Source organism: Geotrypetes seraphini, chromosome 3, assembly GCF_902459505.1.
Source record: "Geotrypetes seraphini chromosome 3, aGeoSer1.1, whole genome shotgun sequence".
Taxonomy (NCBI): Eukaryota; Metazoa; Chordata; class Amphibia; order Gymnophiona; family Dermophiidae; genus Geotrypetes; species Geotrypetes seraphini.
In genome coordinates, this window is record NC_047086.1 from 178,941,043 (window position 1) to 178,963,569 (window position 22,527).

Genomic DNA, 22,527 nt, shown 5'->3' on the forward strand with positions numbered 1-22,527 from the left:
GGGGGCTTCAGAGCGAATGAACTTTAAGTCAGCAAGAGGAGTTTAAACTGTATTCAGAGATGGACAGGGAGCCAATGTAACAACTTGAGGAGAGGGGTAATGTGAGAATAGAAGGAATATGAATCGTGCAGCAGCATTATGAACGGATTGATGAGGCGAGAGACAGGTGCGTGGGAGGCCCAAGAGAAGTACGTTGCAGTAGTCTAAGTGCGAAGTGATGAGGGTGGACAAGGGTTTTGGTCATATGTTCAAAGAGAAGAGAATGGATTTTAGTAATATTATAGAGGAGGAAGCAACAGGATTTGGCGGTTTGTTGGATTTGAGCAGAGGAGAGAGGAATCAGAGATCACTCCAAGGTTGCGAGCTGACGAAACGGGGGGAGAACAGTGTTATCCACAGAGATATAGAATGGAGAGAGGGGGGGAGGTGGGTTTGGGGAAAGATAAGGAGTTTAGTTTTAGCCATGTTACAACTTATATAGTAACCAGAACACTCAACTCTCTAAACATACTATTTCAAATGAATAGGTGGACCACTGAATGAGGGGCATTTAATTTACCTACCTCAGTAGGAAAGAAAAAAAAGAGTATAGTCCCCTGATAGTTCCATAAACTTCATCCACTCTTTCTGCAATGATTTTAACCCCTTTGAAAAGAATTCTTCTTTTTGACTTTCAAACCAGGATATCACAGCTTCATCACTTGAAAACTACTGTCCACAGAGAGATTTCTTCAAAACTCATAAGAACATAAGAATTGCCGCTGCTGGGTCAGACCAGTGGTCCATTGTGCCCAGCAGTCCACTCACACGGCGGCCCTCTGTTCAAAGATCAGTGCCCTGAGACTAGCCCTACCTGAGCACATTCCGGTTCAGCAGGAACTTGTCTAACTTTGTCTTGAATCCCTGGAGGGTGTTTTCCCCTATGACAGACTCCGGAAGAGCGTTCCAGTTTTCTACCACACTCTGGGTGAAGAACTTCCTTACGTTTGTACGGAATCTATCCCTTTTCAATTTTAGAAAGTGCCCTCTCGTTCTCCCTACTTTGGAGAGGGTGAACAACCTGTCCTTATCTATTAAGTCTATTCCCTTCAGTACCTTGAATGTTTCGATCATGTCCTCTCTCAATCTCCTCTGTTCGAGGGAGAAAAGGCCCAGTTTCTCTAATCTTTCACTGTATGGCAATTCCTCCAGCCCCTAAACCATCTTAGTCGCTCTTCTTGGAACAGGAAAAGATCTGAGGGAGCCAGGTAAGGACTGTAAGATTGATGGTTCAGCTGTAATTGTCGTGAAGAAGCAGTACGACTGCTGTGAATTTTCCTCATCTTTTCTTCTTAACTCCCGCAAAGAGATCATTGTGTTAGTGTATCTCTCCCCGGTTATGGTTGTCTTGTGTGGTATGAACTCCAGAAGTAAAGTCTTTCATCATCCCAGAAGACAATTACCATAACTTTGCCTGCAGATTTTTCTGTCTTGAACTTTTTTGGGGTGGGAGATGACTGCATTAACTCCATTTTTGACTCAGGATCTCTGTAATAGACCTAAGTCTCATCTCCAGTCACCAAACAATGAAACAAATTCACTTGTCTTCAAAGAGCATCTTCACGTTCTCCTGACAGCACTGGAGCCTTGTGGCCTTCTGACATGGCATCAGTATTCTTGGAACCCATTATGCACTAATCTTGGACATGCCCAACATTTCATGAATTACTTTCCAAACTGTATCTGCTAAGATGCCCATTTCTTCAGCTATTCGGGAAACCTTAATTCATCTTTCTGACAAAATTAAATCCTCGATTTTCATGCACATTTCTGTGGAAGTTGCTTCCACAGGTTGTCCAGTGTGAGGGTCATCTTTAATGGACTCTGTACCTCACTTAAACTGCTTGCTCCAAGATTCTACTTTGTAGGATGATCACATTCATGGATCTCCTTTGGCTTTTTCCCTTAATACTATGATAAATTTTTATCACTGAATGGTGCTCCAAATCTAGCAGTTTCTTACTTGATTTGCATGAGGACTTTCCCAATATCCTGTCCCTTGGAATGTTAGACTTACACTGAGCGCAACTGTGCAAGAGTAACATTTAGACATGTCACAACATGAAGACTTGTTTTAACACAGTTGCTACTTTTTTTCATAATCAAGTAGATATTGAACGCCCCTCATAAAATATTACCACAAATGAAACATAGAACATGACAGCAGAAAAGGGCCACGGCCCATCTAGTCTGTTTACACTAATGGCCCACCCCCTAACTACCTCCATGAAGAGATCCCACATGCCAATCCCATCTTTTCTTAAAATCTGGCACGCTGCTGGCCTCAATTACCTGTTATGGAAGATTATTCCAGCGATCAACCACCATTTCGGTGAAGAAATATTTTCTGGTGTCGCTATGAAATTTCCCACCCCTGATTTTCAACGGATGCCCTCTTGTTGTCGTGGGTCCTTTAAGGAAAAAGAGATCTTCTTCCACCTCGATATGGCATAATGTCATTATCAAGGTCTTAAAGCACCTTTTGTTTTCTCTTCTTTTTCTCTCAATGCAAAACAGTAATCATTCTATCTAAATATTGTATAATAAATGTTATTCAAACATAATGATGGCATTTAACTGTCAAAAGCACAAGCAAAAGACATACCCCTTCATGGAATGACCTTCTTAGGTTTCAGTGTATTATCTTCATTCACACACAAAAAACATTTATCTGACCTATATTTCTACAAATGTTGATGAACATATCATCATCGTCATCGTTGGGGTCCTCCACGAAGTAACTGCCAGACCATTTGATCAACGGATTTAAATCATGCTTCTTCCCATCTTGATCAAAAACATAGCAAGGTACCTAAAACAAATACCGAAATAAAACAGTCACAAGGATTATCAAGAATCAATTTGAGACTTATGACAAATTAATGTTTTGCATGCATTTTATGTAATGTTTTTTCCCCTTTGTTGGCTATTAGAAAAAGTTTATTAAACAGAAAAGTGAATAGATACACAGCTAAGCTAATCATGAACAATCTTCATTTATATGAGAAACAAGAATCTCGGTTCAGAAGCTCGGTCCTTCAGCAGAAACAGTTTCTAAACATACAACCCTCAGATCTCATATCTATAGTTTGCATAAGCAATCAATGATGCACGCGGAACTATTTAATCCAATGTGGCCTTTTCTAGTTGGCAAACTGCATCTATACAGAAGGCAAGTGACAAGATCTGTACATGCTCCACATGCTTTTAAAGTATGCTTTGAAAATTAAAAGCACAGTTCTGCAGGTCTCAGCTAAACCTCTTTTGGGGTTGTTTTTTTTCTAAAGACTTAAAGTGGCGATGCACTTTTAAAGTGGTCCGTACCAGAGCTCCGTCGGTGACATCACCCATACGTGAGAATATGCTGCTTGCTTGTCCTGGGATAAAAAGCATTACTGAGAGGGCATACACTCCAAGCAATATGTAAACCAAGAGCTCAGAGAATGCAAGCATATTCTGGTAATTCATGGGATCTTTATTAAAGAAAATAATTATTACTCAAATTTATAAATCACTAGCAAAATAGGAAAAAAATGAAATATAAAATTAAGTACAGGCTCCAATGACTCTGGGAGTTTTATATTTCTAATAAATGCCTTCTTCTATTCATTTACAGATTGCTGACAGCACAAAAGCAAAGAGGCAGAGAAAAAGCAAGGTATATAAAAACTGGGGAGAACCCAGAGCACAGATGAGCATTCTAGATGCACTGTGGTTCACTCATTGATAAAGTATTTTAAATAAATTTTTAAGTGTGAGAGAACGCCACCACCTAAGCTTGTGCAAGAGCAAGTGCAACAGACAGCAAGCATGTTTGGGACTGACCAACAGTAAACAATATAAAAGGACCAACAAAAAGAAAAAAAAAAGCTGAAACTAGACTGAAAGAAGTGAGCAACAGGAAATGAACTCATATTAAAAATATAAATATTGGAAGGGCAGATGAGATTTCAATTCAGTTCAAAGAAATCTCCATATATAGAATGTTCCAACACACACATATAGTTACCTGCCACAAGCGACACATAATTGGACCAAAAATGCACATCAGGTTACCTCAGGAGCTCTACACTGTGCCTGCATTGTAAAACCATATAAAGAATGGAGAAACTACTTTACCCTGTCAAAATTCTGGAATAAAATAAGCCCTTTGCAAGAAATCCAGGTCAATATACAAAGCTCCCAATACACATTCCATGCTGAGAGGCTAAAGAGTGCTCCAAGTTCTAGAGTTACCTCTTTTATGGCCTTATACGTGTCTTTCTTGCAGGCAGCTGATGTCCTCCAGGCAAAATAGTGTACACATTGAGATGAAGTGACAAATTCAGGGGTTCCCTAAAAAACAAAAGCAAACAAATCATAGAAAAACTATCAGCTGAGCCAGTACTTTATATATAAAGATTCAGCAGCAGTAAGATTCTCAAGCCAATAGATTTAATGTTATTCCCTCAAGTTTCCCTCAGCTCTGCTGTGTACAGACAAATGCCTTTGAATTGTCTCATATGAAAAGGAAAGGCAAAATGAGCTCACTCAAAGTCATGAAGTCTCAGACAAAACCCATAGTATATCTGGAAGTAGGAGAGGAAACTCAAATCAGTGACAATAGGGACAGAGCCATGATGTTCAGAAATGATTAAAACTCACCAGAGTTTTGGCACACAAGAACTCTATACTGCTTTGCACAATATGCACTGTGCCTGCCTCTGTACATGAATTGGTAGTGTTGAATAAAAAAAGTTTAACACTGCTGTTTTTCAAAGACCAGTCTCCTAAAAGAAAAAATAAAATAAAATTTTCACAAGATCCAATCTGTTATGATCATTACCATCTTATGTTCAATCTCTTATTAAATCAATCATCATAAAACCCACCAAGTCCACTACAAACAAGACTCAACCCCCTTCACCACCTCCCATAAGAAACCAACATAGCAGGATGCACTAAGCAACCATAAATTTATTGCCAAGTAATCAATAAGTAGAAGTGTTCTGTAGATTGTCCTGAGTGGGCAGTTTCAAAGCACTGCAATATTTTCTATCTCAAGCTATAATACAGACTCGAGCCCAGATGCACTAAAGCCAGTGATCATCGCTAAACCTGTTTTAACAGCTTTAGCAAGGATCACATTTGCCAACTCAATGCAGAAAACGGCTCATCGTGTGGTATTCTGCACAATTGCTCATTCTCTGATCCGACCATACAAATAAGCTCATTAATATTGAAATGCCACGTAAACTAGTAGAGTGACTGATGCTCTAACATAGTAGGGGTCTCCACGGGGACGGGAATCGCAGGAATCCAGCAGGGTTCCCCCCAGCTATGCGAGACTCCCACGGGGACCCTCCCAAGGCTCACGGGACTCCCACGGGGATGGAACCAGGGCTCCTGAGGCCTACCTAATGCTCCGTCGATCCACTTTACATTTAATGAAGAAATCAATCGGGGTGTGGTGCCACGGCGAGAACAGCCATGCTGAGTAGTGAGCTAAGCACGTTGCACACAGGGAAGAAATGCTGCTAATTGGTCAGGAGGCGTCACATGCAAGGCTAGAGCAGGAAGACAGCCTGTATTAATTGAGTGAACTGCTTGATCCCACCAAAGGCCCCGACTGAGAGAGAGAGACGCGAGGAGGACCCGGCCCCCAAAGGCCCCGATTGAAAGACCCAAGGAGGAGCCGAAGCCCAAAGCCTTTACAGACCCGAGCCAAGGAGGACTGTCACCCGAGCCAATCCCCCTCAAAGGCCCTGACTAAGAGAGGAGGAGGAGACTGGAGTAAACTTTACAACACGTTGTGATCGATCAGGTATGAGAAATAAAAGTCCTGACACATCAGAACACACAAGGATAGAGTTTAGGTGACTCCACAGTTTTCCATTAAATTTTATCGAAGGCACAGGAACCTGTTGCAGTTGAAATATTGATACATATGCTGGTAATGGATAACCTTTGTCCCTCAGTGATTCTTTTCAGCAGAGAACTAAGCCTTAAGGAATTTTGTGGGTTTTTTTAACCTTACAATGCAAGTACTATCTGCACATCTTTCTCAGCCTAAATGTATATACTCTATACATTTAGGCTGAGAAAGATGTGCAGATAGTACTTACATTGTAAGATTTTAAAAAAAAACAAAAAACCAACCCACAAAATTCCTTAAGACTTGCTCCCCCCCTCTTCTATTAAAACTATGCTAGCAGTTTCTAGTGTGGAGAGCCGCACTGAATGGCCCGCGCTGCTCCCGTTGCTCATAGAGTTCCTATGTGCGTCGGGAGCAGCACGGGCCTTTCAGCACAGCTCTCTGCGCTAAAAACTGCTAGTGTAGTTTAATAGAAGAGGGGGCTTAGTTTTTATCAAAGGCACCCGAACCTGTTGTAGTACACTCACAATACATATCATGACGGTACTGACTATTTGGTGTCAACTAGTCTTTATTTATGCATTAATGAATATTTATTATTTTTTTTGTAAGAAGAAAAATTATGTATATACTTCCTTTTGGAAGATAATTCCTTTAACCACAGACTTTAAAAAAAAAAAAAAAATCTAAACTTTCTGAAGTAATTGCTGCTTTTTATGGGGGCTGATAACTTTTATGGGGTGCAGGTGGGGATGGAGGGGATTTCTCACAGGAACAGAAGGGGATGGAGGGGATTCCGGATGGGACAGATGGGATTTCTGTCCCCATGCAACTCTCTATAACATAGCTTCCCAATGCACCAAAAAAAGTGATCACTTTTAACGATCTCAAAAAAGTAACTTGTCAAGACCCATTGCTTACCTGTCTATTAGGGGGAAAAAAGCACCCCTCCTCAACTGATGGCCCTCTTCAAGAAACCGGCACCTGAAACCAACCCCCCCACCCACCGCAGCAGCGAACATAACAGGAAGAATGCCCAAGTCCTTCTGCCATGCCAACACCCTCTCCCCCACCCACGTGAGAAAAATTACAGGAGGGATGCCCACTCCCTCCCGCCATGGAGACTCACCCCACCACGTGAAAGAAAATGAGCAGGAGGGAAGCCCATTCCCTCCTGCCATGGAAGCCCCCCAAACCATCCCCTCCACAAAAACCGCATACTCTACATCCATGCTAGATTCTCCACCATAGTAAGAATGTCCAGATAAGTGAGAAGACAAGGTCCAATTTAGGTGAAAATCAATCTCAGCGATTACAGCCCATTTTTGGATACAGTAGTAGTTATGAAACTGTAGGAAAAAAAGGGTTGAAGACAACTAATGATCGTATACACCCATAGGAATAACAACAGAGGCGGTGGTCGAAGTCTTCCATAGTATGTCCCCTTCCTTCGCTGACAATGAAGAATAGACCTCGTTATTGAAGGAAATGAGGTCCAAACAATTAGGAGAAAAGGAAGGTCTCCGAGTGAAGAAGTTCTTGAAGACCAGTTAGGTGAAGTGTGAGTTGAAAACAAAGACTTAACAAATTCATGAGAACAACAGCAGGAGCAAAAACTGCAAAGTTGCATAGAGTCCATGTTCTTAAGGTGAAAATAGAAAGTCTCTGTAGAAGATATTGTAAAAGAAGTCTTCTCAGATGCCAGCCCAATGAGAAAGGCCTGGAGAAGAAAAATTGCTCTGACGAACTGAAAAAATGGTGTCAGGAGGAACAATGTTGTGATGCACAACTGGAAAGTCGAGGAAACCGGTACCAGGGACTATGATGGTGCATCGATGGAGCATCAATGGTACTGGAAAGCCGTATCATGAGAAGCTAGTCCAGTACCGAGTCACAGGCATCAGGAAAAAAACATTTAAGTGGTTCCTGAAGAGAAAAAAAACAAAAACAACAACCCACCAGTACCTTTGGCTATTTAGCCCATACCATCGGTGCACAGAGTCCCATACCATGAGGACCCCCCCCCCCATCGGTACCTTTGTTTGTCTGGTACCGTAGGTGCCTGCAGCTGAAAATGGTCGCTTGGTCGGCATGAATGGACTCAATGCCATAATGGCTGAAAAAAAGTGGTGGCTCTCGGAACTGGTACCTTAGGCTTCTCTGCCAGTACCGTTAGTGTCACGGCTGGCCTGAAAAAATGGAGCTATGGATAAGATGCAACCCTGTCTGAAAAATAGGCGAGCCGCTAGAATGGTCGCTGAAAGGACAGCATGAATAGACTCAATGCCATAATGACCTGCGACACCGTCCTTTGACGCCGATGTTGATGCTGATGTCGATGACGTCTTCATTTAATGATGAATGGAGACATGATGTGCCATGGCACCTGCCATACTTATGAAGATTTTGAAAACAAACAAGACATCGACGGGAAAACAACGTAACAGCCAAAACTGAATCCGAGGCTAAGACAATGTCAAAAGGCCCTGCTGACTAAGCGCCCGCGGGGGAAAGTGAGGCAGAAAAAAATAAGACTTGTCATTTTTCTTCTGGTTTTTGGTTTGTTTGTTTTTTTTACAAGAAGAAAAAAACAAGAGAAGGAATAAAAAAAGAAATAAAATACTCACGAGTGGGAAGGCAAAAGGTAAAATCAAAGAGCGTTTCAAAAGACGAATTCTTAGCTCTTTGGAAAACATAGAACTGAGGAACTGTGCGCCTACGTCGGGCGGGAAGGCACTCGCGCATGCATGGTGCAGGCTATCATGAACTTTCTAAATTTCTTAAAGTGGCAATGCACTTTTAAAGTGTCTGTACTGGGGCTCTGTGGATGACATCACCCACATGTGAGAATATGCTGCCTACTTGTCCTGGGATAAGCTAAAAACTCAGGGAGGGAGGTCAAGCAGGTGGGCCAAAGTGCGTGACACTGGACTGTGGTAGGGGGCAGAAGGAGTTACTTACCATGGAATGCAGAAGAAAAGAGAAGGGATAAATATGGACATGGATAGGCAAAGAGATGCTGGACATGAGAGCACAGGGACAGGAATAAAAAGAGGCACTGCTGGATAAGGAGCAATGTTGAATTCAAGATAAGGAGAGAGAGAGAGGAGTTAGTGCATATGGTACTCCTAGCAAAATTCTGCGCACAATATTTTTAAATTCTGCAGTTTATTTGTAGTGTTTTGCATAGAATTCTCTTTTCCTGAGGCCTGAAATTCCTTCCTACCTTTTCCTTTCTCAGGTTCTAGCCTCCTCAGTTCCCTCTCTCACTCCAATTACAGTTCTGTCTCCCTCTAAATTCCATCCCTCTTTCACTAGCACCCTGAATCCCTTCCTTGGCCACCACAGTCTGGCATCTCTCTCTTCCACTCTCTCCACTGGCTAAGAATCTCTTCCTTCCTTCCCATCCCCTTTCTGGTCTTGATCACTATCTCTTCCTCTCTCTACCATCCTCTACCCCCACTTGTGTGTCCAGTATCTATGTTCCCTCACCCCACCACTACCACCAATCTCGCTTGCACCCTGAATCCCTTCCCTATTCCCTATGGTCTGGCATCTCTCTCTCACTCTCTCTACAATCAAGCATATCTTCCTTCTCACCCCAATTTCTGGCCTGGGTTTCCTGCTCACCCCTTTCCCCTCTACTTAAGAGTCCTGCATCCATGTCCCCTCCTCTTCCACCCCCCCATGCAGTACAACATTCATGTCCCCTCCCCTCTCCTCCTGCAGGTTTAGCACCCATGTCCCCTCCCCTCTCCTCCTGCAGGTTTAGCACCCATGTTCCCTCCACTTCTTCCCCTGCAGGTCTCGCACCCATGTCCTCCTCCTCCATCCCTACACTTACAATTCAGGATCTATGTCTCTTCCTCTCTTCCCCTCCCCCCCCACTTGCAGACTAGGATCCAAATCTCCTCCCCCAATCACTGGTCTAGCATCTTTGTTCCCCCCTTCCCCCTCCCCAAATTGTGGTCTAGCCAGGAGTAATACAGATGCACGGGAAGAGACGGGATAGTGAGAAGATGGTGAATTGTACATGGATAGAGGGGAAGAGGAGAGAAGAAGAAAGATAGAGATGGTGCACATGAATGGAGGGAGAGGGAAGAGTTGGTACACATTAATTTGGCCGCTGTTGTGGGTGCCTCCTCGGTATAGGGAGCTTGCAATAACCACTTGCTCCAGTACTCATTATATTTTTCAGGTTAGGGATTTAACAGGACAAGATCAAGACTTTCAATTATCAGTTTCCTCCTATTGTGTCAGTTTTGAGAATTTGAAGTCCCTTACAGTTGTATCCGCTCCAGGAGGTGATGGATTTACTGCAGAGTTTTATAAATCATTCCAAATCTTACTCTTACCCCATCTTTTAAATCTATATTAGACTCAACTAACTAAAGGTTGCATTTCATGTACTATGGCAGAATCTTTAACCATTGTTTTACTGAAGCCAAATAAATATCCTTTATTGGTCTCAAATTACAGGCCTATTTCTTTGATCAGTGTAGGTGGAAAACTTCTGGCTAAGTTATTGGCTTTACACTTGGCCAAGGCTTTCCCTTATATTATCGGTATGCACCAAATGGGTTTCGTTGCTCAAAGACATTCTTCAAATAACACCAGACTGGCTTTTCATATGTTAAATTTAACAAAAGCCATGGATGATCCGGCCTTCTCCGTGTTCTTGGATGCAGAGAAGGCCTTTGACCGGGTGGAATGGACCTTTATGTATCAAGCAATGGATTGGTTTGGTATTGGTTCTAGATTTATACAAATGATTCAAACTTTGTATAGTTCTCCTTCTGCCAGACTATATATTAATAATATTTTTTCGGAACGTTTCCATCTGGAGAGGGGAGTTAGACATCGTCCTGAAACCCTTGCTATTAGCTATTCAACAATCAAAAGAAGATTCAGGGTATTTCTTATGCATGTCGGGAATACAAGGTCTCTGCTTATGCAGATGACATTTTGCTTCATTTGAGAAATCCTGAATCTACCATCCCAAATTTACTAGATTTGATTGACAGATTCAGAAAATTTTCTGGTTATAAAATAAATTAGAATAAATCAGAAATTTTTCCGCTAAATGTACATTATACAAAGGGATTATTGGACTCATTCTCTTTTCTTTGGAAAGAAATGGGAATAAAATATTTGGGTATTTGGATTTAGAAAACATTAGAAGATACAATGAGAGTAAATGAAAAATCCTTATTGCTAAAGGTCTCAGAAATGTGTGAGCAATGGAACTCACTACATCTGTCTTGGTGGGGAAGAGTCCAAACGGTTAAGATGATGATTTTGCCGTTGTTTGTTACCAAATGGGTATGTTGCCAATTTATTTTCAGGGGTCCTTTTATAAGAAATTAAATAGTATTTTAACCAAATTTATTTGGCTGGGTAAAACTGCTTGAAAACTTTAGTATCTTTACTAAAACCAATTGCGGCAGGCAGGGTAAATTTTTCAAAGTTTTCTAGGTATCATCAGGCCTATATCCTTCATCAGGGTATGTATTAGATCCTCCATGAGCTCATGGAACATCTCCCGGATTGGCTGTACCTAGAATGGCAACTCATGTCCCCTCTACGATTGTGTCATATGTTGGGAATCAAACTGCCCAGTTATGCCAAGGACAATAGTATTTTAGTTGACACCTGGAAAACTCTGAAATTTATTAACAATTTAACAGATATTCCGGTAGAAAAATGGTTGAACTCCAAGATACAAACAGGTGAGTCTAAGATATTCTGGAAGCATTGGATGCAGGCAAGCATATGTACATTAGATGATGTTTTATTGAATGGTAAAATGTTTGATTTTTCACGACTGCAACAATCATTTGGAATCTCTAAATCTCAATTATATAAGTGGTTGCAGTTGAAGCAAGCCATTCAGAAGGGGGTTCCCTGACTGGTGAAATCTTAAACAGTATAGTTTGCCGATCCTATGCTTCCAGATAGATTTGCTAGGGCATCAGGCAGCCAAGTGGTATAAATTTATATCCGATTATATGAATAAAAAAACCAAAACAGTCTTGAAAGATATTTGGAGCATTGAGACTAAGCAGCAAATTTCTACATCTCAATGGCCACGAATTTGGATTTGGAGGATGAGATGTACAAGGTCAGCATCTATGAGACAAACATGGTTTTTTTGTTACACAGAAGTTTTTGGACCCCGGTTAGATTGCAGAAATTAAATAGTTCAAAGTCAAATAGATGCTAGCACTGTCATCTTGATATAGGGACACTGGATCATCTGATTTTTTATTGTCCTTTAATATTTAATTTTTGGAAATCCTTATGGGATCAAATAAATACAATTTTGGAAATTCCGTTATCATTAACATATGATATAGTAATGTTTGGAACGCTAATAATGCCTAAAAGTCCAATAAATGTAAACAAAAATAAATTGCTTTACATAATGACAGGAGTTGCCATACAGTTAATTACAAAAAACTGGAAAAATTGGGAAAGATTAAATTATAGTTTTTGGTGGGCATCCTTATGTCAAACATATAAATTAGAACGAATACAGGCAATACAATCATGGCAATATAAGGAATTTATTCATTCATTACAAAATTTTGCCAAACTTCCCTAAACACTTTTGAATATATATACCTTATCCTGTGAGCTATAACTGCACATCCAGGGAGGAGGATTGGGGGAGGGTGATTATGATATGATTTTGGGATTGTGATGTGGGAAAATGCAAGTAATATTATTTGGTTTTCATGAGTGTGTTGTAATAGGGGGAGGAAGGGGGAGAAAATAATTTTAGGTGGAAAAATGCTGTTTTTATATGTATTCCTATATGCACTGTTTTAGTTTCTTTAAAAATGAATAAAGATATTAAAAAAAAAAAGTTTCCTCCTATTATGGATAACCCTCTTTTTCTACCTGATCAAAATCCTGGGGTCTTTAGGCGGTGGCATCTGATGCAGTTAGTTGCCAGTGTGGGGCGGTGACATCCTTTTGATGATGCCGACTTAATACCTTTTGAAAAGCTGATTCTTGACTATCAGTTGCTGCCAAGTGATAATTTTGCTTATTTGCAGCACACTCTTTTCTTAACTTTGAAATCTATTCATTTTACATAGTGTATAATTTGTTTCTTACATTTGTTGTATATTGCCTTTTCTTTGCAATGTTCACATGAACTCCTAATAAAAATCAGAGCTGAACATCGATTAAGATTTTTAATCACATGATTAATCACAGAAAGTATCCCCTCACATTTTCTCCTGTATAGTGCAATATATACAAAGCAGACAAATTCTCAAAACTGACACAATTCAATTCAAATGTCCCATAGAAAAGTGATATGTCAAATCCCATTAATCCCCCCCCCTTGCTAAACTAAAAATAAAATAATCTTAACTTTGTTGTCTGGTGATTTTCTCTTTCTAATCATTTCGTTCCGCGTCCTGTGCTCTGTCTAGTCACTCTTTATCTCCTCTTCCTGTCCTATATCCATCTTTCAGAATAAACTTTTCTTCCATTTTTCTTCCTCCTTTTCAAATTTGTTTAGTTTCCATTTCTTATATTCCCTGCCATTCATGGGCACCATCATCTCCCTCCCCTTCCATAGGTACCCTTCTCTCTTCCCACCACTCCATGCCTCTATTTCTCTCCTTCCCTGTCACCATATCCCTTGATTTTTCCAACCCCATTTCCAATATCCAGCCCTCTCAAAAATTACCCTACACCCCCCTGTCTGTACCTCATTCTTCTAGCAAATCCATCTTGTGCTCCTACCCTCTCCCCCTCACCCAATGGTCAGATCTCTCTCTCTACCCCTCCTCACCCCCCGAGACTGAATCTCTCTCCCCCCCCATTGCCAGATCTCTCTCTCCCTGCCCCCACCTCCCATAGTCAGATCTCTCTCCCCTTCCCCCGTAGTCAGGCATCTCTTTTTCCCCTTCATCCCTCCCTTCCCCCCATGGTCCGGTCAGGTTGGGTCTCTCTCCTCTTTCCCTCCCTCCCTCTCTCTCTCTCTAACCTTTTATAGCCGCAAAAATGCTGGCTGTTACAAAAAAACACAGAACAACATATAAAAAGTTATTTGCGGTTTTTTCATATTCGCGGCCATGGTCCGCCCGCATCCCCTGCGAATACGGAGGGAGAAGTGTACTTATATTCAAAATGGTAAGGGCAGTCAAATAGGAGCTTTCAAAAGCTGAAAGCAACCATTTATCAAAAATGAAATGACAAAGAAAAAAAATGTAAACCAATAAAACTATCAAGAATCCTTATCAAAAACTATTGCTGGGAGAGGTTTTCCTTTGAAAATTTTTACAAGTAGAGCTATTTACACCCAAAGTTTTCCTAGTGGTTTTCACCTCTTGCTCCCCCCATCCCCCAAACTCTGCCTTTATTCCATTTTTAGTCTTATTTTCAGCCAAGGAAGCAATCAAGCCCTTCTGTACTTACCCACAGATGTAGAAGTGTTACTGGTTACATTACGGGCACAGATCGCACTGGTGCTCAATCCACCACATTCTGTACTAGGCACTTTGTCACACAGGTTTAGTCTGTAATGGATACCCTTATCTGTATCGATGGCATCCCATGTATAGCTGAAAAAATATATCAGTAGTTAGTTTTCAAGTTTTCAAGTTTTATTAGGATTTTATATACCGCCTTTCAAGGTTGTCTAAGCGGTTTTTACAATCAGGTACTCAAGCATTTTCCCTCTCTGTCCCGGTGGGCTCACAATCTATCTAACGTACCTGGGGCTATGGAGGATTAAGTGACTTGCCCAGAGTCACAAGGAGCAGCCCAGGGTTTGAACCCACAACCCCAGGGTGCTGAGGCTGTAGATCCAACCACTGCACCACACACTCCTCCATGTACAGTTCTATCACCAGTTAAAGGGAGAGAACTCTTAACATGCATTTTGCTCTCTCTTCTCTGTGGACGTCTGGCAGATGTTAAACACACAATTATTCTAATTAAAGGTACAAGGTCAATTATTTGCGAGGGAACCTCCTAGAGAGGGAACTTCAGTCCAAGGTAGACAGTTCACCACTATTTACCATTTTTCAAACTCACAAGACTGTTAGCAAGGGCTTTAAGTATTCAAACAAGGACACTACTTGAATTTTCACCGAGACCTCTTCATTCCCACCTACCTCTAGAGCAGCGGTCTCAAACTCGCAACCCTCTAGGTGCTATTTTGCGGCCCGCATTCTGGACGCGATAATCAACTGCTCCCTTGCTGCAGTTGATTGTTCCGGTCAAAGCTGCGGCCGCCGGCGGCTCCTCGCGCCATCCACAGCAGCATTTCTCTTCCCCCTTCCCTTCCTTGTGGAGCAGCAGCGAGTCTAGCCGACTCCTTTGCTCAGTCGATCGTTCCGTTCAAAGCCACAGGTGGCGGCTCCTCGCACTATTCACTCCTGCATCGGAAGCCTCTCTGATGTCACAACATCAGAGAGGCTTCTGACGCAGGCGCGGATCTCACGAGGAGCCACCACCTGCGGCTTTGAACAGAACGATCGACTGAGCAAGGGAGCTGGCCAGACACGCTGCTGCTCCACAAGAAAGGGAACGGAAGGGGTGGGGAAAGAGAAATGCTTCTGTTACATAGGAAAGGGGGACCCTAGGGAAATGCTGCTGCTGCACAGGGAAAGGGAGAGAGAAGGAAAGGGGGAAGGGAAATGCTGCTTCTGTTGCTGCTGCACCCAATTGGGGAAAGAGAGGGAAGGAAGGAGAAGGAAGACAAGGGAGAGGAGAGGAACAAGAGATGCCAAGTTCATGGGAGGGAGGGAAGGAAAGGAGATACCAGACCATGGAGGGGGAGGGAGAGATGCCAGGGCATGGGGGAGGGAAGGAGACAGATGCCAGACCAGGGGAAAGGAAGGAAGGAGAGAGGGAGGGAGAGAAAGGAAGGAAAGTGATGTCAGACCATGGAAATAGGACGGAAGAAGAGAGAGATAGGAAGGGAAGGTAAGACATGGAAACGTAGATTTTGAAAAGAAAGCAGAAAAATTGAAAATTAAGTTAATGCCAAAGATGATGCAAGGCAGAAAGTGAAGACGGCGAGAAAAACAGTCAAAGGACAAGAAGGCCCTGGAAACACAGTTAAAAAGCACAGAAAAATAAAGTCACCAGCCAACAAAGGTAGGGAAAATGATTTTATTTTCAATATAGTGATTGAAATGTGTCAGTTTTGAGAAAGAAAAGATATTAAACTTTAAATGTGAGGGCTGCTGAAAAAATAGAGTAGTTGGAGGGCCGCTGAAAAAATAGTTAATGTCTTATTAAAGAAATTACAATTTTGCATAAAGTAAAACTCTTTATAGTTTATATATCTTTCCTTTTAACTGGTTTACCTCATGCAAAATTGCCATTTCTTTAATAAGACATTAACTATTTTTTATGCGGCCCTCCAAATACCTACAAATTCAAAATGTGGCCCCACAAAGAGTTTGAGTTTAAGACCACTGCTCTAGAGGTAAGTCACTTATTTGCTTTTCCTAAGAAAGAAAATGCATTGTCACTTGTTTCTCCCACAGTAACTAATAGGAGTCATCTCATGATACTATTTCTTTTCATTCTCAGACACCATTGGATGAGATTCAGGAATGATTTGGACAAGTATTGAAAAAAAATTCTGTTTGGAGCCATTCCAACTACTGTAGCTCATCTGAAAAGCAATATCAAAGATTCTATCTATCTTTCGCATAATCATCTGAACACAATTATCTACACATCCTTCTCACCCCACCACATTATTCACACACACACACACGCTCCATGCCTTCTATTACCGTGTTTCCCCAAAACTAAGACAGTGTCTTATATTAATTTTAGGCCCAAAAAACGCACTAGGTCTTATTTTCAGGGTATGTACATGATCATCTCTTCCTTCCTCTCCTTTACCCCAATTCTTCCTCTTTCCTTTCTCTCCCCCACATATGCAGCATCTTTCCTCCCCTCCCTTCCATCCCTCGTACAGCAGGACCCTTGCCCAGCTTCCCTTACATCCCTTGTGCAGCTGAACCCTAGAAAGAGTAACCCCCCATGAGCACCCACTGCACAGCCGAATCCCCATCCTTCCCTTCCTCCCATCGGAACCCCGCCGCAAGCCCTAAATATCTCCCTAAGAAGCTTCGGGCCGGCAGCACTCTAAACAGACTGCTTCGGCCTTGTCCGCCCATGAATTCACTTGCCCCATTACTGATGATATCTTCAGTAACGTGGCAGAGTGAATTCATGAGCGGACAAGGAGGGTTGGAAACAAAAATATTATTGTTTGCAGATGACATTCTCTTTACAATACGAGATCCTCCTACCTCGTTAAAGGCAGTAGATAGTAGCAGTAGATGGACAAGAAAGTGAGTACAGGCAGTCCCTGGGTTATGAAAAAGTTCCATTTTTTAAACTGTTCTTAAGTTGAATTTGTATGCAACTCGGATCCTACACAGTATCTATAAAAACATTAAACATTAAAGAAACAGTCCTCAAATAAAGTACTGGAGTTTAAATAGAAGAAAAGATATGAGGTTTACACTTATCTTTGTTCTTCATCGGTCACACTGTTCCCTCTCCACCACCACATCCAATATTTCTCCACCATATCCAATATTTCTCCCTCTCATCTCTCTCTTTCCCATGCATCTGTACCTTATGCCTCTCCCACCACCATGTCCAATATTTCTTTCTCCATCCCTATGCCCAACAATTCACCTTCTTTCTTCATTTCCCCATGTGTATCATCTCTCTTTCCCTCTCACTCAGACACCCATGCCCAACAATTCTCCCTTTCTATTCCATCCCCACCTCGGAATCTCTTTCCCTCACTTCCTCCATTCTGCCATCCTATGTCCCAAGTTCATATTCCCCTCCCTTACTCCATTCTGTGTCCCAAATTCATGTTCCCTCCCTTTCTTTTTTTCCAACTGTTGTCCGAAGTTTGTGCCTCCTCCCTTCCTTCTGTGCCCCAATGTGACCCTGCTTCTTCTCCCTTCCTGTCCCAACGTGCCCTCCATTCCACATCCCAAATTCATGCCTCCCATGTTTAACTCCTCTTGCCGGCTCCCTCCTCCCAGCCGCACTTCTGTTGTCAAAGCCGCAAGCAGCGGCTCCAACACGTGGTCTCCTATCTTGTAAAGCTGTGCATGCGGCCCGCTGACCCAGAAGCCTTCCCTGACACACACATCAGAGGGAAGGCTTCTAGGTCAGCAGGCCGCATGCACAAGCTTTGCAAGACCAGTGACCCACATGCTGGAGTCACCGCTTGTGGCTTTGACGACAGAAGTGCAGCTGGGAGGAGGGAGCTGGCAAGAGGAGATAAACGCAAGAGACATGAATTTGGGATACGGAACGGAGGGGGATGACGAAGGGCGCATTGGAAAACAGAAGGGAAGAGGTGAGTCCCATTTGAACAGGAAAGGAGGAAGGGGCATTGGTACAGGAAGGAAGAGGCAGTACTCCGGTTCGTAAGTACAAGTTCGACATAAGTTGAGCATTCTTAAACCGGGAACTGCCTATATTGCTCCCATCTGGACAGCATATGGATAATGAAGCAAACCTAGTCCTTTCAGGTTTTTACTAATTGGTATGCAAACAGATTTTTAAAAATGAATGCTCCAATTCTTCCAGATCCTTATTTCTGAAAGCCATATCATTTCAGCAGCATTAATTTAACTCAATACTGCTCAGCAGTGGGTATGCTACCAAAACTGAGCATACAACAGTGAATCGTACACAAATCTAGTCACCACAGTGTACTTCCGGATTAGCTGTGCATGACTAGAAAGTCACAAGATTACAAGCTGAACTTAGCCATCAGCTGAGCCCCTGAATCACCTCTCTTCAAAAACTCATTCTTGTCTTCATCTTCTTGCCTTTACAATGTAAACCAGAGGTTCTTAATCTTTTTTTTTTTTTTCTTTCCCCACCTTTTTTTTTTTTTTAATTGTATTTATTTTTTACTTAACATAACAAAGATCCAGCAAAATATCAGTATAATCCAGGGGTTTCAAAGTCCCTACTCGAGGGCCGCAATCCAGTCGGGTTTTCAGGATTTCCCCAATGAATATACATGAGATCTATTTGCATGCACTGCTTTCATTGTATGCTAATAGATCTCATGCATATTCATTGGGGAAATCCTGACAACACGCTGGATTGCGGCCTTCGAGGATGGACTTTGACACCCCTGGTTTAGATGGAACACTGATCATTAAATACATTTAGTCCATTTCTGTTCTGGGTAGATTCCTTTGAAAACTGTCCTAATTGTCTTCACTCTGACTAGAAAGTTTCAGTAAACTGCCTCAAATTTCAAAATCCTTTTCCACACTCCATTTAACCTCTTGGCAGGCGAGGGCACTATTGATTAAGAACCCCTGACATAAACCCGTTTAAATCCTGAAGACTTAGTTATTTTCTGATATTTGCTTGTATGTTGTTGTTTGATTGCAGTACCGTATTTTCACGCATATAATGCGCGCGTTATATACGATTTTACAAACCGTGCATAACCTTGCGCGTTATACGCGTGAGCGCGCTATATAAAATTTTTTTTACATAGTTCCCACCCCGCTCGACGCCCGATTCATCATCCGGAAGGATCGCTCACACCCCCACCGCTCGCACCCCCACCCCGATGGACCGCTCGCACTCCCACCTGAAGAACCGCTCGCACCCCCACAGCCTCCCCCCCTCCCCCATGGAGAAGCTGTCTACCTTGTTTCCGGATGCCAGTGAGCCCAGCTGCTTCCTCTGCCGGCGGTCCCGCCCCTTCTCTGAGCCCTGCTGCGCTGCTTCCTCTTCCGGCGGTCCCGCCCTTTCTCTGACGCAGAAAACTAAGCGGCAAGCATGCTCAGACCATTGCGCATGCTTACAGAGCTGGGAGCAGGGCAGGGCGGGCGAAAGGAGAGTCGGGGCAGCGAACGGAAAGTCGGGTCGGGGCAGCCAGAGGAGAGTCGGGGCAGCCAGAGGAGAGTCGGGGCAGCCAGAGGAGAGTCGGGGCAGGTGAAAGGAGAGTCGGGGCAGCCAGAGGAGAGTCGGGGCAGCCAGAGGAGAGTCGGGGCAGCGAACGGAAAGTCGGGACAGCGAACGGAAAGTCGGGGCAGCCAGAGGAGAGTCGGGGCAGCGAACGGAGAGTCGGGGCGGGTGAAAGGAGAGTCGGGGCGGGTGAAAGGAGAGTCGGGGCGGGTGAAAGGAGAGTCGGGGCGGCCAGAGGAGAGTCGGGGCAGCCAGAGGAGAGTCGGGGCAGCCAGAGGAGAGTCGGGGCGGCATGCGCGGTATACCCGTGAGCGCGGTATATAAAAATTTCTTTACATAAATTTGTGTTTCCCGCGCGCTATACCCGTGTGCGCGTTTTACACGGGTGCGCGTTATCTACGTGAAAATACGGTAGTTTGCCTTGAACTGTGCATGTTAGATAATAAATTACTGCTCTATTCCATATATCTACAGCAGGGGTGCCCACACTTTTTGGGCTTGCGAGCTACTTTTAAAATGACCAAGTCAAAATGATCTACCAACAATAAAATTTTTAAAAAACACAAAGCACACTATACAGAGAAAATGCTAATTATCATTTATATTCCAGAGTTTTTTCAAAAAGGTCAAGGCAGATGACTTTATACAATGTCACCTCAGTAACAACTATACAAAAATAGACAAATATAACCCCTAACTTTTTACTAAACCGTGATAGTGGTTTTTAGCGCAGGGAGCTGCACTGAATACTCTGCACTGCTCTCAACGCTCAGGCTCCCTGCGCTAAAAAACACTATTGCGGTTTAGTAAAAGGGGGCCATAGTGCAAAATATAAACAGCAGATATTAATTCTCAAAACGGACACATTTTGATCACTAAATTGAAAATAATATCAATTTTTCCTACCTTTATTGTCTGGTGATTTCATGAGTCTCTGGTTGCACTTTCTTCTTCTGACTATGCATCCAATATTTCTTCCCTTCTTTCAGCCTCATGTATGCTTCCTCTCCTCCAGACTTCATTCCCTCCCCCAACTTTTTCTTCCTCTCTCCCTACCCCCTCCCCTTTCTTTGTGTCCCTGCCCCCTCCCCTTTCTCTCTGTCTTTCGCTCTCCATGCCCCCTTTCTGTCTCCTTGTCCCCCCTTTCTTTCTTTTTCTGTTCTGCTTTCTTTCCGTCTCCCTGTTCCCCCCTTTCTTTGTTTCCCTTCTTTTTGTCTCCCTGCCTGCCCCCTTTCTTTCTTTGTCTTTCTTTCTCCCTGCCCTCCCCCAAGCCACCGCCGCCATCTGGAACAGGCCCCCAAGCCACCTGCCACTGAGTTGTCAGCTCTCCCTGCTTTCCGACGCGGTAAACAGAAGCGCTGGGCCAACCAGCCTTCCACCCGATGTCGATTCCAACGTCAGAGAGGAAGTTCCGGGCCAGCCAGGCAGTGATTGGCTGGCCCAAACTTCCTCTCCGATGCTATTGATCCCAGGACAAACAGTTGTAGTTAATAGACTTTTCCTCCAAGAACTCATCTAAACCTTTTAAACCCAGGTACTCCAACTGCTGTTATTATATGCTCTGGCAACAAGTTCCAGAGTTTAACTATTTGATGAGTGAAAAAGTATTTCCATGTAACATATTTGAGGGACTAAAGCCTCAGCCGGGACTTTTAAATATCTTCCTTATATTTCTTAAAAAGATTTATTGGTGTCATAGGGAATCCTAATCAGGGAATATAGGGAATCCTAATCAGAAGTTCAAGAATCTTAAGTTTAACTTTCTTAAATTGTTCTCCAGTAGTTTATATTTCCAATGTAGTCTCAAAAAGTCCTGGTCTAGTTTGTTTTGCTCCCCCTTCCACTTAAATATTTTCTTTCCAAGATTTTCTACTACTATAACTCCTCTAGGACCAGTTTCCAATACTATTAATTAGTTGTTATAGCCTCCATATCTTTTTCCACTTTTTTTTAATTTTCTACTTATGGTTAAATCCAAATTAGAAATTGTTCGCCGATAGCTCTTCAATATAAATGAAGATGAAGCACCTTTCCCGTTCTCCAGAACCTGTGGTTTGGCAAGAATTCCCATCAATTCCCTAGCAGTGTGTGTGTGTCTTGAACCTATAGACAGATATATCATCATCAAATCTCTGGAACTGATGGCATCTAGAATCTCTAAAAAGGTCAAGTCTGCTCACATAAAGGCCGCAGAAGATAAGATGGCGCCTAACTCCCCTCAAAAACTGGACAGTACTTTGTCTACTTTAAAAGATGACGTTACCACAGCAGTTGTAAACACATTGGACTCTCACTTTCAATCAATTACAGAACAACTCATCACTCTCCATGGAGTGCACTGGTGAGCTGAAGGTGCAGGTCTCCGACCTGGAGGACTTATCTCAAACTTCTCAGGCCGAGGTTGCCCAGCTATAGAAACAAGTACAGGATACCATGGAAAAAATTGACGATCTGAAATTAAATTGAGGCGAGATAATCTTCGCTTTGTGGGATTTCCAGAGACTCTTTCAGATGCTCAGTTCCCGTCAGTCTTTGAGGACTGGTTAACTGAGCAATTTCCTCCTATCGGATTGAATGTGCTCATCGCTTGGGTCGGAGGCGTGAAGGGGGAGTTAGGCCTCAACCAGTTATTGCGAAATTTCACAGCTACAAGCAAAAAGCTGAGATTTTACATC

The 22,527-nt window shown here is 42.8% G+C and overlaps 1 protein-coding gene across 1 annotated transcript in view; it reads right to left on the reverse strand.

The window, feature by feature from the left end:
- Positions 1-22,527, reverse strand: part of IGF2R (insulin like growth factor 2 receptor) — a 358,657-nt gene that overhangs the window by 317,027 nt on the left and 19,103 nt on the right. Inside the window, exons 2-5 of the mRNA XM_033935794.1 lie at positions 14,330-14,475; positions 4,684-4,808; positions 4,276-4,374; positions 2,716-2,851 (exon numbers count right to left, since the gene is read on the reverse strand). Coding sequence (XP_033791685.1) covers positions 2,716-2,851; positions 4,276-4,374; positions 4,684-4,808; positions 14,330-14,475 — 506 coding nt within the window. The remainder of the gene's footprint in view (positions 1-2,715; positions 2,852-4,275; positions 4,375-4,683; positions 4,809-14,329; positions 14,476-22,527) is intronic.